The 16,472-nt window shown below is 42.3% G+C and overlaps 1 protein-coding gene across 6 annotated transcripts in view; it reads right to left on the bottom strand.

Moving 5' to 3' along the window:
• The window catches only part of Golgb1 (golgin B1), a 60,099-nt gene that overhangs the window by 33,184 nt on the left and 10,443 nt on the right, over positions 1–16,472 (bottom strand). For 2 of the 6 annotated variants that reach the window (XM_031363808.1, XM_031363814.1), the window contains exons 2-10: positions 15,444–15,574; positions 14,258–14,331; positions 13,198–13,292; positions 12,055–12,207; positions 11,752–11,901; positions 9,891–10,019; positions 6,591–6,716; positions 4,653–4,775; positions 3,114–3,227 (exon numbers count right to left, since the gene is read on the bottom strand). In XM_031363808.1, coding sequence (XP_031219668.1) covers positions 3,114–3,227; positions 4,653–4,775; positions 6,591–6,716; positions 9,891–10,019; positions 11,752–11,901; positions 12,055–12,207; positions 13,198–13,290 — 888 coding nt within the window. In that variant the 5' untranslated portion in view covers positions 13,291–13,292; positions 14,258–14,331; positions 15,444–15,574. The remainder of the gene's footprint in view (positions 1–3,113; positions 3,228–4,652; positions 4,776–6,590; positions 6,717–9,890; positions 10,020–11,751; positions 11,902–12,054; positions 12,208–13,197; positions 13,293–14,257; positions 14,332–15,443; positions 15,575–16,472) is intronic. The other 4 variants (XM_031363810.1, XM_031363811.1, XM_031363812.1 and 1 more) reach the window with 4 other exon arrangements.

The raw sequence follows: 16,472 nt of genomic DNA, 5'->3' as shown, positions 1-16,472 counted from the left end.
ACATTCATATTTGCCTTGCACGAGCATGTTTCATTTGTGCCTCTCCTGTTAGAGAACAAGCTCCACGAGGGAAGAAGGCACCTGTCTTATCCTTACTTGTCTGTAGCACAAGCACAGTCTCTCACAAAGTGGACTCAACTCCACTCTGTGCTCTGGAGGAACTAAGGGTTCAGGCATTGAAGCAGGCTGAGCATCATACAAAAGCACACAGGGCACCAGAGGGATATCAGAAAGCACTCAAGGAAAGAGGAGAGGGTTGGGGTGATGTGACCTTCCTTTTAAAGACAGACAATTAATTTAAGTCTAAAACTTAAAAAAAGTAAGCAATGAGCCAGGTAAGGAGGTACAAAAAAATGGTACTTCAGGCAGAGCCAAGGAAGAAACATGACTACCGACTGCTGAGGTAGTTGGAATTAGCACTGAGAAAAAGTCAGGTGAGAAAATGGGAGAAGGCTGGAAAACAACAAGGCTCCGCAGACACCTGTCCACCTGTCATTAAGAAAACAGGCTGGTCACACGGCATGAATGAAGACAATCCTCTTCATGCCAACACACACACACACACACACACACACACACACACACACACTCTCTCTCTCTCTCTCACACACACACACTCACACACACTCACACACACACACTCTCTCACACACACACACTCACACATACACATTCTCTCTCTCTCTCACACACACACATATTCTCTCTCTCTCTCTCTCTCTCTCACACACACACACACACACACACCCCAGCAGTCAGGAAGAACTCTTTATGCAAAGATGTTCCAAAGACAGAGCAAGGTCCTGATATTACTGATGAGGAGGGTGGAGTCTAGAATTAAGAGATTAAATCAGCAGAACTGATAATTAATTGTTGGAGTTAATAGAGAAGAAACAAGAAAGTTTGAGTTTTATTCTTTTAACTGAATAGCCTGTTAAGAGAAAATATGGTTAAAGTATTTTTAAAAATGTGTTCTGAATTGGATACATAACAATTACACCTGCTTGTAGGGTAAATGTTAACATAACAATGAGGCACACAGGTGTAACAATCAGATCAAGGTCACTGGCCTCGGTCTTGTCAGGCAAATATCTTCTCCTTGTGTTGGGAACATTCAAAAATCTTCTCTCCTATGGTTTGTAACAAATGTTGTCAAATGCAGCTACAGCCGAGCTGCAGAGGTGCAGTTCTTTCTCCAATCCAGAGGCCTCCCTGTGCTCACAGCCCCTCCACCTTTCCTCTCCCGCATCCTTCCCAAGCACTGGAAGCCGCCATTCTGTTCTCTACTTCTTTGAGATTAGCTTTTCAGCTTCCATATGTAAGTGAGAACACGTGATATCTGTCTCCCTGGGCTTAACTTGTCTCACTTATTGTAACATCCTGCATTCTTTCCATGTTGCTGCAAACACACAGAACTTCATTCCTTTTTTAAGACGAGTAACATTCCATTGTGTGTCTATATTATAATCTATACTTATCTCTATTATACATCTACTGACAGGCACCTAGGCTGGCTCTTTGTATCTCAACCATTGTGAATGCGGCACACACACACAGGAGAACACAGGTGCCTCTGCATGCTCTGGTCTACTCAGCGTGGGAATGCCAGGCACTGGTAGCTCTGCATCTCATCTTCTGAGCTACAAATAATATGCTTTAAGAAGGAAAGTGCAGTGAGACTGCCAAGCTTGTAGGTCAGCCAGGAACCTCCAGGGAACTGAATACACACCAAAAGCACTGGGGAGATAAGTATTGGGGAGAAACCATCTACTATAAGAGGAAAAGAGATAAGAATGTATATAGCAAGGATACTGGGCAGAGGCTAATCTGCTGGCAAATACTGTTTAGTGGGCAGGAAGAGAAACCTATGAAGGAAAAGTAAGTACTCCAGAGACATAAGAAGAGAACCAAGATGTACCCTGTGCTAATGGGAATGAAGAAGCTTCAAGGAATAATGATAAACAGTAACAAATATCAGCCAGACACAGTGGCATACCCCCAGAGTCCTAGCATATGGGAGAGCCACGGATTCAAGGGCAGTCTGGATTATACAGAAAGTCTATTTTTAAAAAAGAAATAAAAATAATCAACAACCAAGAAATACTGCAGAAAGGTCTAGCAAAGTAAGGCTTAAAATACATTCATCAGATTTAAGAATTGCAGGTGTTTTGTGATTCTCTAGAATGTCTTCAGTAGTGTGGTAGTAATTTTAGCTATCATAATCTTCTGTATGTGACAAACCCTAATATTTTTATTTGTTATTTCATGTGATTCTAAACTAAGTCTTTTATATAAATTCTATCCTTAGTTTATTGATGAAAAATCTGAAGTCGACTAAATCAACCATTTATCTATAGGAATTCTCTACATCTGAGGTTTTTTTGTCTGTGATGAGGGAACGATGCTACCCATTGCATAAGAGAGCTTTGAAGACCCACAGTGCATTAACTAATACATAGTCTGACAGGGGGCACACAGATACAGCCATCCATGCAGCAATGGCCAAGTTAGTACCACAAAGGAGACTAGACCCTCACTGCCCCAGGATACCCAGAGAAAAGCTAGAGTCCAGACACGGTTGTATGAAGAAGCAAGCAAGGGGAATGCTTCTTACCACTGAGAAAGCTGCCTCGAGAAGGTGCTGCTGGACAATAAAGGCTGTGTTGCTACTCAATCAATTCTGCATTAGAATTTGGCTAACTGGATATGATGATAGGACAAGGGTACAGGGAAGCCACAGGTAGGTAAGAAGAGTCAACATGGGAGGATAATGTCAGGCCCTGTTAACTGAGGTTAAAGTCTGACGTTACCAGGAAGCCCTAAGCTTGGTGCAAAATGGCAGACTCCTTTTACCAGCAGGGAAAAGAAACTCACTAGACAAAAATAGGAAAATCTTCAGAAAGACTCTAGACCCTCAATGGTGAAGGGAAAGTGCAACAGAACATGGAAGTGGGAAGGCCCGGGGAAGGCAGTGCTTATTTTACCACTGTGTCACCAGCAGTTAAGCCCAGATGGTACCCAGTGTCTGAAGGCTCATAGGCTTCTACACCTGCCTGAGAACCTAACGTGCAATGGAGCCTGCCTCTGGCAGGCAGTAGGAGCACAGATTGTACCTGGTTTCTCTGTTCTGCAGAGTTCAGCTCCTTCTGCAGCAGGTCCACAACCTGAGCACGGCCCAGCAAGGCTTCTTCGTGCTCCTCCAGCTTCCTCTGCATCACCCTCAATTTCTGGAAAGACAACATTTTAGGCCTAATTACAGATAAATAAGACGATTATTTGCCTATCTTTCAAAATGTTACCTGTACCTATAAGGCTATTTTTCAGAGTGTGGAAGGTAAGAGATTATAGAGTGGACACCAGGATGCCATGGCCTATTCAGCAGCAGGGGAGTCTCCAAAATGCCTTCTCCAGAGTGTGACAACAACCAAACTCAAATGAAAGCATAGCCTTGAATCAGGGTGCCTAATATACTCAAGATAAAATGACACACACTCACTTTCAAAATTATATAGTTCCTGTCTGGTGCCTAAATAGCACAGGTAACATGCATTTCTTACCTACAAAAGAGAGCAATCTGTATATGCAAAAATCATTTCTCTTCTGTTTTCAATCACAGGACAGGCACTTGAAAAATACCCACTGAATAAATAAATCAATATATACAGTCAATATTCAATTTTTCAAAGTAGTGTACTTTGAAGCACCATGTAACAGTGCATTCTGAAAGACTGCTTAGTACATGTAACGAGTTTTCACTCAAGAGCAAACATATGAGAGGCTGGAAAGGAAGGCACAACTGGGAAAGAAAGTCCTTGTAAGGGCCTACGTTCAACCCCCAGAATCCATATAAATACCCGGGCCAGGTGGAACAAGCCTGCAAGCCCAGCTCTGAGGAGATAGAAAACAGGGTTCCTGAGGTTTGCTAGCTAGGTAGCCTAGCCTAGCTTAGTTAGTGAGCTAGGCCAATAAGAGACCCTGCCTCAAAGAGGGAAAAATCCAGGCAAATGGCTCCCTAGGAAAGAATGACATCCAAAACTGTCCTCTGGCCTCCACATACATGTACATGTATGCTTGCATGCTTGTGTAAATAAACATGCATCTGCACATACACAAACATACATCAAACACAGACCAAACAAAATGCCACTAAAGAACCTCTAATTAACTACATGGTTCTATATTCTAAGTACAAATGATGTGAGTTAGTACATGGAAAACTCCGAAACGATGAAGTCAGTTTTCAGTATCTACTCAATGATCTTAAAATACTTTAAAAAGACTTTGTAGCTTCAAACTCATTTTATCTCTCTCTTTTTAAACTACAAAACTGACTTCATCAATTTGAAGTTCTGAATCAGGCTTAGAGCATGAATGGTAGGTGCAAATGAGCAAATGAAGAGAAGCCAGCTCACTGCTCACCCCATAAATCCCCACACAAGCTCAGCTTTAAAGTGCCAAGCTCCAATCGGATAAGAAAAAAGGGAAAGTGAGGTCAGGACCCAAAAATGACAGGCAGCAAAAGACAGGGCACCAATAAGAAGCCAAGGACTGCATGGCGGCTGCGTGGAGGCCGTGGGGAAGGACGGTGGCTGGCGAGTGGCCGTGAAGTCGTGATTAAAGGACAGTCATTGTACGAAGCGTGAGCAACACACCTGCTGCATCTCTGTCTCCACATCTGACTGGGTTACTAACTGAAGGAGCTCATCTTCGTGGAGACGGACCTGTGTTTCAAAGCGGGCGTCTTTCTCTCGGACCACCTGCTGCATGGAACTCAACTGAAGACACACACCAGAGAAACTATACAAGTTACACTCCGGAGCATTTCACAGACAACTCTTACAGCCTACTCTGCATCGACAGGCACTCAGCACTGACAGAGAGCAGTTCCCTAAATCTCAGCTCTGAATGGCAAGGGTAAGAATGCTGGGAGAGCAAGGGGCCCAGCAGCAACTTCCAGACATGACAGAAAGCCTGCTATCAGACTCAGAATCAACTCATATATAAGTTTAATAGAAATTTTCATGGATACTAAAAATGCCTTAAATATTCAAGAGTCGTTTATGTTCTAATTCTGAAAAGATCAGAAAATCAAGCCTACAAGTGAAGTTACATTGTTAACCCCTGGTACTTCTTCCATGTCAGATGCATGCTCAAAGACAGCCCCAGAACTGCAGACCTATTAACAGAGTAACTAAAGCTCACTACATCATTCAAGATACTCTACAAATGGAAATACGAAGCTTCATTGTTTTGGTAAGGTTTTCAAAGACTTGCTTTGACTAGAGAGCTGGGTGTGCTCACAAAGGCAAGACATCTCCCGAGCTGTGGCCAGCTGCCACTTCCCGCAGGCTTCCCTTTAATGTACTGCACTTTCCTTCTCTGCCTTCCCCAAGTCTTCTCTCCAACTAGAGCACTGCTTGGCTAGAGAACTGCCTATCTCTTGGGTTTTGTTTAAACCCCATCTTTTTCATGGAAGCTTCTATAACTGCCATGTTCACAAAATACTTTCTCTCAAAATACTTTGATGCTAATGTTGCTTTTAATATTTTTATTTTCTGAGATAGAGTCTCACTGTGCAGCCCGAGGCTGGCCTGGAACTTGACATGTAGCCAACAATGGTCTCAAACTCGTGATCTGTATACTTCAGCCTTCTGAATGCTAAAATACTGGCTTGTGCCACCACATCTGGCCTTATTTTACTTGGAGTGGCTTGCACCATGATGGATCTGTTAACATATCCATGTCTTTGTTGCCTTTGTTTCAAGCAATTTAAAAATGCTTAACATTTTCCTATCCTACACTGTATATAGTGCTAATAGGATACACTTATCAATTTTTGGATATATGATTCTTGCTGTGTATACAACCGTTGCCCACTTCTAGACAGAAGACACCTCTGTTATCAATGTATCTGATAGATAAAATCAATTATGTGCTATATGCAAAGACCCTTCAGGGATTAAAAATGTGTCATGATCTAAAATCATTCTCAAAGGAGAACTATGTGGTAGGTTGTCAGACAGGAAACAGAAAAACAGAGTTGAGGGTGCCAGTACAAACTGGCCAGCTTTGGCTTCAGAAATGAGTATGAAGAAGAATGGCACATCCTAGAGCCACTAGCAGGGGATTCCAGACCCTTTACCACTTCTTTATTTCATGTTCACTAAGTAACTTAAGGCTAAGATTTTAATTTATGGAAAGAATGGAGCTAATAATTTGTATTTCTTTTCGTTTATCTATCAGTCTCTTTTGAATTGAGCACAAGCCCACTCCTAACATATAATCTCTATGTGTTATTTAAACAGAGTATCTGGAACTATGAGACGAAACCAGTCATCAATAAAGCTATGGCAAGTTCATCAACGTAAGTAGTATTTTTGAAAGGCTCTGGTGTTTCCTGTTAAGATACGTATCATCACTCAGCATATACTTACCACACTTCCAACTCCTCCACCCCCTCCTAGTGTGACATCTAACTGCCATGCTTTTATCTACCAAGCTTTGAAAAGTGACTGCTGGGACTGACTTGCCACATAACAACACTCTGGATCCCATGATACTGTTTTCTAGGCAAGGTGCCACCATCCTACCTGGGCAGCTTGCTCTGCCTGTGTCTGGCTGAGCTGTGTTTGTAAAGTGCTGATGAGTTCGTCCTTTTCTTGGAGCTGCTGCTTCATCAGGACAAAGTCTTCCATCTCTGAAGAACTGTTATCCAACTAAAGGGGGGAATATTCACTTAAGCAAAGCGGTTGGCGGTTTTAGTTCTTTGACTTTCTCATCTGTCTTGAATACCTACCGTACTTCCTTCTAATTTCTACTTTAACACACAAAAATAATTCCATATACTAATTTTTAAAGTATTAGTGAATTGCTAAAATTTGTCAGAAGGCGATAGAAGCAATAGCAACACTGGTTTCAATATCTCTGAATGCTCATGTAGGAAAGAGAGCAACTAGACAGTGAACATAAAAGCATGGGCGATATTGACAATGTAAGTAGAAGATACCCTATATAAACAAGTTAAGGGAAAACCCTGGAAATCTGGATTTGCTTGGCATTAGAGACTATATAGGAGGGGGATAGCGACAGAGCTACACCTGATGGCCTTGAGAATAGGAAAATCTAAGGTAGCCACGAAGTATCTGTTGGAACCTCGGCAGCCATATGAGAAGAGCAGCAGCACGTCCCATTCTTTGGCCGTGGGTAAAATGCAGGACTTCTACAGAAGAAAGACCAAGAGGGCGGGGCTAATCTAGACCCTCTGATGCCTCAAACCTGAGCCACAGGCTCTATTTTTAGAGACAGATATGCAAATACACTTAGAAGAATCTGTAGGAGATCAAGATGAAGAGGACCAGAGATGTAGCCAATGGGAGGCTGTCTACCCTGCATGGTCAAGGCCATGGGCTCTAGCTCCAACACTAGGAAAAATGGCTGAGTACAGTGGCGTGTGCTGGGGATTTCAAAAACAGAGGGCTAAGATGGAAAGACTGAGCATTCCAGACTGTCCTGGGCTACATAGTGAGAGCCAGCTCAGAACAAAAAGCAGAATAGAGGTAATACAGAGAAAAAAGGGAACCTCTGTGAATATGCTGCATAATTTGGTATCAACCAACCACATGAGGCTAGAGAAGCCTTATAATGTGATGCCTCCAAAAGTATTTCATTTTAATAATATTGCTTAACTAAAATTTAAAGCTGAATTATAAATTAATTTTTATTAGAGACAGTTTTATTTTGGTGCGATGACATGACTTTATCTGTTATAGCAGATGAAATTTTAAAAGATTTAAAAGATTTCTATGTATGTATATATGCTTGCATGAGTTTCCATGTAGCATATGTATACAGATTCCTTAGAGGTCAGTGGGCATTGGTCAGATCCTCAGAAACTGGAATCACAGGCAGTTGTGAGCTTCCTGATGCAGATGCTGGGGACCTAACGTAGGTCCCTACAAGAGCAGTTAAAAGTATTCTTAACCACCAAGCCATCTCTCCAGTCCCTCAAGTGATGTTTTGGTAAGGCAGTGTGTGTGCAATGCCCAGTATATACAAGTTGATGATTTTTTTTTTGATGTATGTGTATGTAATATGGTAGTGTGTTAATTTGAATATGCAGAGAGCATGAGTAACAGTAGTAATCAAGATAAACAATAAAATATAAAGTTTATTATTTTAATTATAATCAAATAATTTTTCTAATTCAAAAGTCTATAGTTTGAAGTTCAGAATGAAGGTAGACTAGTGAATTATAAGTCACTCCTTTGGTATTTCTTAGCAGTAGTTCACTGCAGACATTCCACAGTTTGCTTAGATGTTCACCTATTGTGGAAAGTGAGTAGACTCCGGTGTTTGGCCATGACTGCCGCACCGTGCTGGTGCAGATCAAACTGAAGGGTGGGAGAAGGCAGGCCACAAATCAGAGAAATCTAGCTCCCATATATGAGTACAAAACCACAAAACAGAAGTCTATGGGATTTTTTCCTAAAACAAATCTAAATGTTTAAAAAAACAATTTCACACAAAAACAGGAATAGAAGGGGATCCAATCAAAACACCCTATGAGATTAGTGCATATGAAGTGTGAATGATGGCTCAGTGGGCATGAGCACTTGTTGCTCTTGCAACAGACACAGGTTTGGTCCCCACAACCATCTCTAAGTCCAGCTGCAGGGGATCTGATGTCTCTTCTGACCTCCATGGACACTAAACATGCATGTAGTGCATACATGGAGGCAGAAACATTCACACATAAGATAGGATGAATAATTATATAGCATCATTAAAAGCCAGTCATGGTGACTTGTGCTGTAATCTGAGCACCCCAGAGGCTGAGATAAGAGGATGGCTACAAGTTCAAGGGGAGACTGGGCTACAGGATGAGATTTTGTCTCAAAACAACTGCAAAAAAATCATTAAGACTAGGGAGCAGAACAATATGCTGAAAGAAATCAGAACTTATTTCAGACTTAAAAATGTTTTTAAAGCCAGGCAGTGGTGGCACACACCTTTAATCCCTGCACTTGGGAGGCAGAGGCTGGCGGATTTCTGAGTTCGAGGCCAGCCTGGTCTACAGAGTGAGTTCCAGGACAGCCAGGGCTACACAGAGAAACCCTGTCTCGAAAAAACAAGAAGAAAAAAAAAATGTTTTTTAAAAGTGTTCAGGACATGAGAGGAAAATCAGAATTAGAAAACTTCAAAACAGTAGTAATTCATCAGGAAATTGATATAAAAGAAAACTCATTCCAAAAGAGAAAACAAAACACAAAACAGAATGAGTTAAATAATCAAAAATATAATTGATAAAAATGATAAATACTTTAGACAAAGCCCAAACATAAAAGTTAATAGAAACTGAAGCCTGCAAGGAAGAAACGGACAGCAACAGAGCAGAGCCGTGGCTGTCAATCACGTAATTCAAGTTTCAGAAGACATGAACCATATACAGAAAGGATACACTGAGTACATACAAACGCCAGCAGGAGCACCACACATCGCTGCAAACTCTAAGTACTAGACTTAGAAGGAAGGGAGGGAGGGAGGGAGGGAGGCAGGGAGGGCTGACTGATGGGAGATAGGTACTGCCTATGTAAAAAGCAGCATTTACAAAAGAAAAAGGCAAACTGAGAACTGAAAGGCCATACTTTGTCCTTCAAGTATTAGTAAATTAGAAATATATTTAAATGTATGTAAACTAATTTTAAATACAATAATAATAAGTGCATGTTATATATTATTAAGTATTGGCTACTACCTACCTACTGTAATGTTAAGGTATATAAAACAGAACTTGATATATCTTTAAAAGAAAAGAAGCATTTATCATATATGTATCCATTGGCCATTAGTGATTTGTTAACCTAATAATGACTAGGTTATTCAACTCCTACCTTCGGGGCTTGTTCTGACTGTGCCTGCTCCAGCTGGGCTTGCAAACTGCTAATTATTTTCTCCTTCTCCTGGAGTTCATGTTTTATTTTTTCTACTTCCATCTCTTCTTCTGTTGAACTCTTATCATGCTGAAAAATGTAATAAAGTCACGTACTTAAAAGTTGTAATTCATATGGATTTCATCTTTCACACTATTGGCCCGTTAGAGACAGACTAATTATTGGTTACAGTTTCATTAACTGGACAGGAGCACTGAGGAGGCAGGAGCAGGAGGGTTTGAGTTAGAAGGCAGCCTGGTATAGACGGCCAGAACAGCCGGGACTCTGCAGAGAAACCTGTCTGAAACAAACAAGAAAACCAGTGACAGAAGCAAGGCAAAAATGAACAAAAAGCAATGGATTTCAGGCTGGAAAGGGCTCAGTCTCAGTCTCTGAGGCTTTGGATCCTAGAGTCACACAACAAGCCAGGGTCCCACAAATACCTTCAAGGGACCAGACACCTTCTTCCTACCTCTGATCTCTATCTATCATCTCTCTCCCCTTCCCAATGCCTCCCCACACCCCACACTAAGTATACCATGCTTAAAGGTTGCTGCGACTGACTGGTTCTAAGTGGGTATCCTTTATTTAACAGGGAGAGGAAATGAAGGGATAAGACACTGACACACAAGGCCTGGGGCTAAGGAAGAAGTGAGGTAAAATGAAAGGCAGAGCATGAAGTAACTTAAAAGCCTAACAGCGTGACTCAAGGGAGGTTTGACAAGCCTGGACAAACCTGGAAAGGAAAGAGTCAGAGCAGGTCACCACAGCCAGGGGAAGAGTTACCATAGAAACCATAGAGGAGGAAAAGAATCAACTTTGAGATGTTAAAAGATTCTCTTGTGCTTCTTCTCCTCGGGCTCCTGCTGTACCGAGGCCTAAGCCTAGAGACTCATACACACAGCATAGTTGCTCTTCCACTGAGCTGTATCCAGTGCAAACAAGGAAAGGTACTGTCCTCTGAGTGCTAGTCCCTGAATGGCCAGACTAAGCTCTGCACTGGGAAGTAATAAAGGCCCTCAGGGGCTGTGACTCCGAACCTGAACACCCCCACCCCCACCCCATGAATTAACATTTCTGAGAATAATAATATAGTAGTCAAAGAGTGCAACACACAAATCAAGGAAATACAACGATGCCCCTGCAGGTGGTCTAGGCTGACTTGTAACTACAGTGCAGTGACACACCTGCCTCAGAATAATTTTTGCACAAATGCTCCAAAAAACTGATGTTTGCTGTTGTGTATGTAGATTCCCACATGTGGCCCTGAAGGGAAAGCTGAAGAGAACGTGCCCTCAGCAACACCATGCTTCTCTAAGGACTGCTTTCTTTGGTCCCTTGCATCCCGACTAGACACTGCTTTGTGGCGGCAGTCATAAACTAGGGAGTCTCTTTACAAGGCCACCAGGGTGATCCAAGCAAGTCAGCCCATAGTTCATCAAACATTGATCTACCATTATTTGCTTATAGGAATAGAGAATAATCTATAATAGTTAAGCAATGAAAGGACTTGAGAGCAGGGGCAAAATTGCAGAGATCATAGTTTTTAATGTCCTAACCAATAATCAAACTCATCTGAGAAGCACATGCTCTCCTTTCTGTAGTTATAAGTACTCTGCAGGACTTATTTCTTCCAGTCAGCCCTTTAAAAACTCTGATGGCCTGGGTAACAGCTCAGGCCCACACCTTGGATAGGCCTCTGCTCTCCCCACCGAGTGGCCTTCAGACAAGGCAAACCCCAGGACAGGGAGGCATTCTTCGCACAGGTCTCCTCTTTCTACTGAGGCTCAGGAGGCGCCACGTTTGTAGCCTGCCCTCATACCTTGGTGAGTTCCTCTGCCTGGGCCTCTGGAGGCAGAGCAGCCCCTCCTTGTGTTTTCATTTCTTCCATGCGTTTGTTCAAGGACATGATCTTGGCCTTTGCGTGGAGTTTTATTTTTTTAATTTTGTTTTCAGCAGCTTTTTTTTCCTCCTGTCATGGAGCAATGAAGACAATAAATTCGAATTCACCAGTTACCTAGCACACAACTTGTTTAGACAAAAAGTGGGAGAACCAGATTTTCTAAGAGTCTAATAAGCTAATAGTTTTCTTTATCAAGTGCTCGGCAACTGATCTAAACAATACCTGTAGAGCTTCATCCTTCTGCTGGAGTTGAACATCCTTCTGACTAATAATGTCTTTTAGCTCCGCCACTAACTTCTCTGCATCAGCCAGGCGATGCAGAACATCTTCTTGTGTGCTATTATTCGATTCCATGGCAGTTTCCTGGGGTAATTCCTAATATTTACACAAAAACAAACAAACCAATGCACAGGGATAACTACCCTCAGAAATTCCCCCAACCTTGTCTCATCTTTTGTCCAACTCCTCTCTTTAGAAACTGAGTTCTAACTAATCCAATAACAGTTATCTTCAGCATTGCAATGCAGTAGTTTGTTGAACTTAAAGTACTAATACCCTAATTTTATCAAAGAGGAAAATAAATAAATAAATAAACAAAGGAAATCGAGGATTACATACTATTAAGTAGAGGAAGGCAACATTTAAAATTAAAGGTGAGCTGTGAACTGGGGGTGTGGCTTAGCTGGTGAAGGGAAGGCCTTGTGTGACTGCATAAGGCCAGCCTTCAACTCTCAACATTCTACCAACCAGTGTGGCAACACACACCTATGATCCCAACATGCAGAAGGCACAGGCTGGAAGATCAGGAGTCCAAGACCATCTCTGGCTAGCTACATAGTAAGTTTGAAGCCAGCCTGGGATACATGAGACCCTATCTCAAACAAAATAAACAAATGAAATAAAAATGAAAGATGCTATTAAAAAAAAAAAAAAACTTTCCTTAACCGTTTGCCTTTCAAAAAGCTAATGGACTTCTGATTCCTTAAGGGTCAGAAAATATAATGTAAACTAAGAGAAAGTAGAAGGTGAATTTATAGAAGTAAATAGATGTTTTCTTTACCCCTTTCCCCTGAAACAGGAGTTATATTGCCAAGGAGGGAGATGAGGACAAGGACAGCGACCCTAACAGGCTAAGCAGACAACAGAGCTCCCCAAACTCATCTAGACGTGGTTCCGTCCCCACGGCTCTCTGGCTGACAACCCTCAGCAGAGGATCATGGATAGAGTTGCCATTCTTTTGGTTGATAGGTGTCATCACTTCTGCTTAGCATGAGGGAGGCTGCTCACACCCCTCTAGCTTAAGCTACTCCTCTCAGAAGAGCAGAGTGTGTGTCCTATCAGTTTGGATGCAACAGAGCTACTCACAGCTTCTGAGGAAGCCATCAAATTCCAGTCAGTGTAATCTCCTGATAATTCATGCAAAACATTATTTGCTAATCCTGATAAACGGCTCAGCATCTCTGCAGGTGAAACAGAAAAGAGAATGCAAGGATTAGTAGAGGCTACTAGAGCATAAGCAGAGCAGGCAGGTGCTGCTAGACACTGGTACTCCTGTCATCTACATGAAACAAGTCAGCTGTGAAGGTGGGATAGGCTGACTGCAGTGTGCATGGTGCAAATACATCCTGTCCTGCTCAGGTCCCATATCATAGGTCCTGTCACTTGGATCAGTGTGAGAAATAAAATGCAAGCAGATGATTCTTAAGTACATGGACATAATGGTCAAGTACATCTTACAAGCTGTCTTTAATGCCCTGTCTTTCATCATAGTTCCATTTATAAGCAAAAGTCTTAACTTTTCCTTCATCTAGACTTAGCTTTTTCTGATTTTTAACTAAACGCCAAGATTTAGTGAATTTCCCTCTTCACATGTCCCGGACTCCCGTTCTCTCATGTAGCTTTCCTGACAAACCATGTGATTTCAGTGAAGTCACAGTTCAGAACAGACTGTAAACCTTTATATTAGTGAGTGGCTGAAGGCAGTGCCCCATGCTTGTTCTGCAAGGAGTTAGAAAAGGGAAACAAAAAGCAACAGAAGCAGAAAAAAAGGAAAAAAAAGCTTAGAGCAGAAATCAGTAAATAGAAAATTAAAACAAAGGCAGTTCTTAGAAGAGATCAGTAAGCATGAGTATTTTTTAACTGACATCACAGTATCAGTATTGGCCTGGCATACATTAAGAGGAAAGAGAATGGGGAAGTTAAAATAAGAAGACACAAATATTGCTATATCCATAAATTCATAAAAGTAGGTAAAATGAGCCAATTCCTTAGAAGGTATAAGCTACCAAATTTCAAGCAAAAGAGAGAATCTGAATACATTCAGTGGAATGTATAGGAGTAATCCCTCTCTCTCCCTCTCTCTCTCCACACACACACACATATATATGAAACTGAGTTAATACAATAACTAAGGATTCAACAATACCAAGTTTCTATCACTTCCAGAAGATAGGAGGCAGCACTCTGTAACTCATTTCACAAGGTCAGCAATACAGTAACCTGAAAAAAGAAACAACATTATGGAGAAGACAAGTTACTATAGGCCAACAGTCCACATGCGCATAACAAAAGGCTCAGGATCTTGAACAAAATATAAACCTATCAAAACAGCAATACACAAAAGGCTCCTGCCTAGAGAAATGACAGGTTACTCAGTGACAGCAAGGAAGAGCAGGGAAAACATGAGTCACATTGTGGGGCACTGAGCTGTGCACAGATAGCCTGGTCCCCAGTAGAACACAGGCCTGGAACCCCAGTGGCCCTAAGGGATGGTAGGTGTTTGGCCACACCTCCTGGGCCCCTGACTCCAGTCACAGCTACAGCTTCCCACAGCCCCCTGCAGAGAGGTGTGTGGCCATCAGTCATGTAGGCAATGCCCCAAGCTCCTGGTACTCTGTCTGGACTCCACCCCTGACAGTTACCTGGCAAGAGCCAGGATGGCCCAGCCCACTATAAAAGGAGCTGCTTGCCACCTCCTCGCTCTCTTACCTCTTATTCTCTTGCTCTTACTCTTGCTCCCCCTCTCTCTACCTTCCCTTCCCCCTCTCTCCACATGGCCATGGCCAGCCTCTACTCTACTACTCTCTCCCTCTCTCTGCCTTTCTACAATAAACGCCTTAAAACCAAAAAACCTGCTTCTTCTCATCTAACCTCCCGCCAGGAGGCCTCCCTGCGCTCCACCCACAGCTCCAGCCAAACCAAGGTACCCACTGAGCAAGCCTAGGACTCTCTCATCCCTGAGGTAACCAGCTGGGCTCTAATCCCTTCCTTATTCCCTTCTGCCCCTGGGCCAGAGTCCACCTGCAGGTCCCCACTCGGTGCTCAGCTCTTCTGGGACATCAGGTGGTGTCTGGGGTATCCAAGACTGAGAACCTGAAGTCCCTAGCCTCCATGCTGCCCAGGGACCCGGAGCCTGCTCTTCCAAGGCCCCTAGAGGCATCTGTGGTGCCCGAGAGTCTGAGCCCAACTCCGGCAAGTTCATGGAGACCTCAGACTGAGCCTTCCCCACCCTGCAGTGTCCTACATGGACACAGGACCATTTTTGCCCCACATCACATGACAAGGAGCCAATCTGAAGGAACTCTCCCTGGGCAAGGCTAAAAATGACTCACAGTGGAGTCTGCAGAGTTGGTCAGAGGTTAAAAGCACCAGCTGCTCTTCCAGAGGGCCCACGTGGCTGCTCACAATTGTCTGTAGCTCTAGTCCTAGGGGATCTGATGTCCTCTTCTGATCTCTTCAGGCACTGCATGCAGTTGGTGTATAGATATACATGCAGGCAAAACGTGCACACACATAAAATAAAATGGACAAATATTTAAACAATAAAATTTTTAAAAATCCACAAAATAAGTTAAAGCCACAGAGAGAAATGTAATTCAAATAAAAGTGTATCTATTAGTTTACACTGACAAATACATATATTAAAATAAAAAATTGCCTTACACATTAATTCCAAAACATCAACATAACACTATCCCCCTTAGGAAGTAATTTCCACCCTCACCTGGCTACATGCCCCTGTCAATTGTCATGTAATTGCTCATGTAAAGAGACAATAGAAGAACATACAATATCCTGTATTAATCTTTGTAAGTTTTAAAATGTTTACTTCACGTGTATGGGTGCTTATGTATATATATGTCTAGTCTATGCATCTATGTATGTGCATGCAGTGCCCACACATGAGCACAGTCTTTGGATCCCCTGGAGTTACAGGCAGTTGTGAGCTACCACATATGTGCTGGGAACTGAGCCCAGGGCCTCTCCTAGAGCAGCCAGTGCTTTTAATTACTGACCCATTTCTCCAGCCCCTAATCTTTTTAAGTTATACGTAAATCTGAAGTTGTACTAAAATTAATTTGTTTTTATACCTATTATGTTACACAGTGAGGGGAATGACACTTGCCAGTCCATATACTCTATAAAATAATATTAATGCAGTGACAGAAAAACTACCAAAGTGGAACTGAAGTGTATATTCACAAACTACGGTGAATTTTATGTTTTGTGTTTAAGTGATATCTGGACTTTAAAAACTCCCAGAAAGAAGAAATATGAAAAGTGATTTGCATCTTCCTGCTCAGGGTAATCATGGTTAGGGTGGCCATGGTCCTCAGCAAGGATGCTGTTCCTGCTCAGGG

This window comes from Mastomys coucha, unplaced genomic scaffold (genome assembly GCF_008632895.1).
Source record: "Mastomys coucha isolate ucsf_1 unplaced genomic scaffold, UCSF_Mcou_1 pScaffold12, whole genome shotgun sequence".
Classification (NCBI taxonomy): domain Eukaryota; kingdom Metazoa; phylum Chordata; class Mammalia; order Rodentia; family Muridae; genus Mastomys; species Mastomys coucha.
Note: the sequence above shows the minus strand (reverse complement) of the source record. Positions and strands in the feature narration are given on the sequence as shown.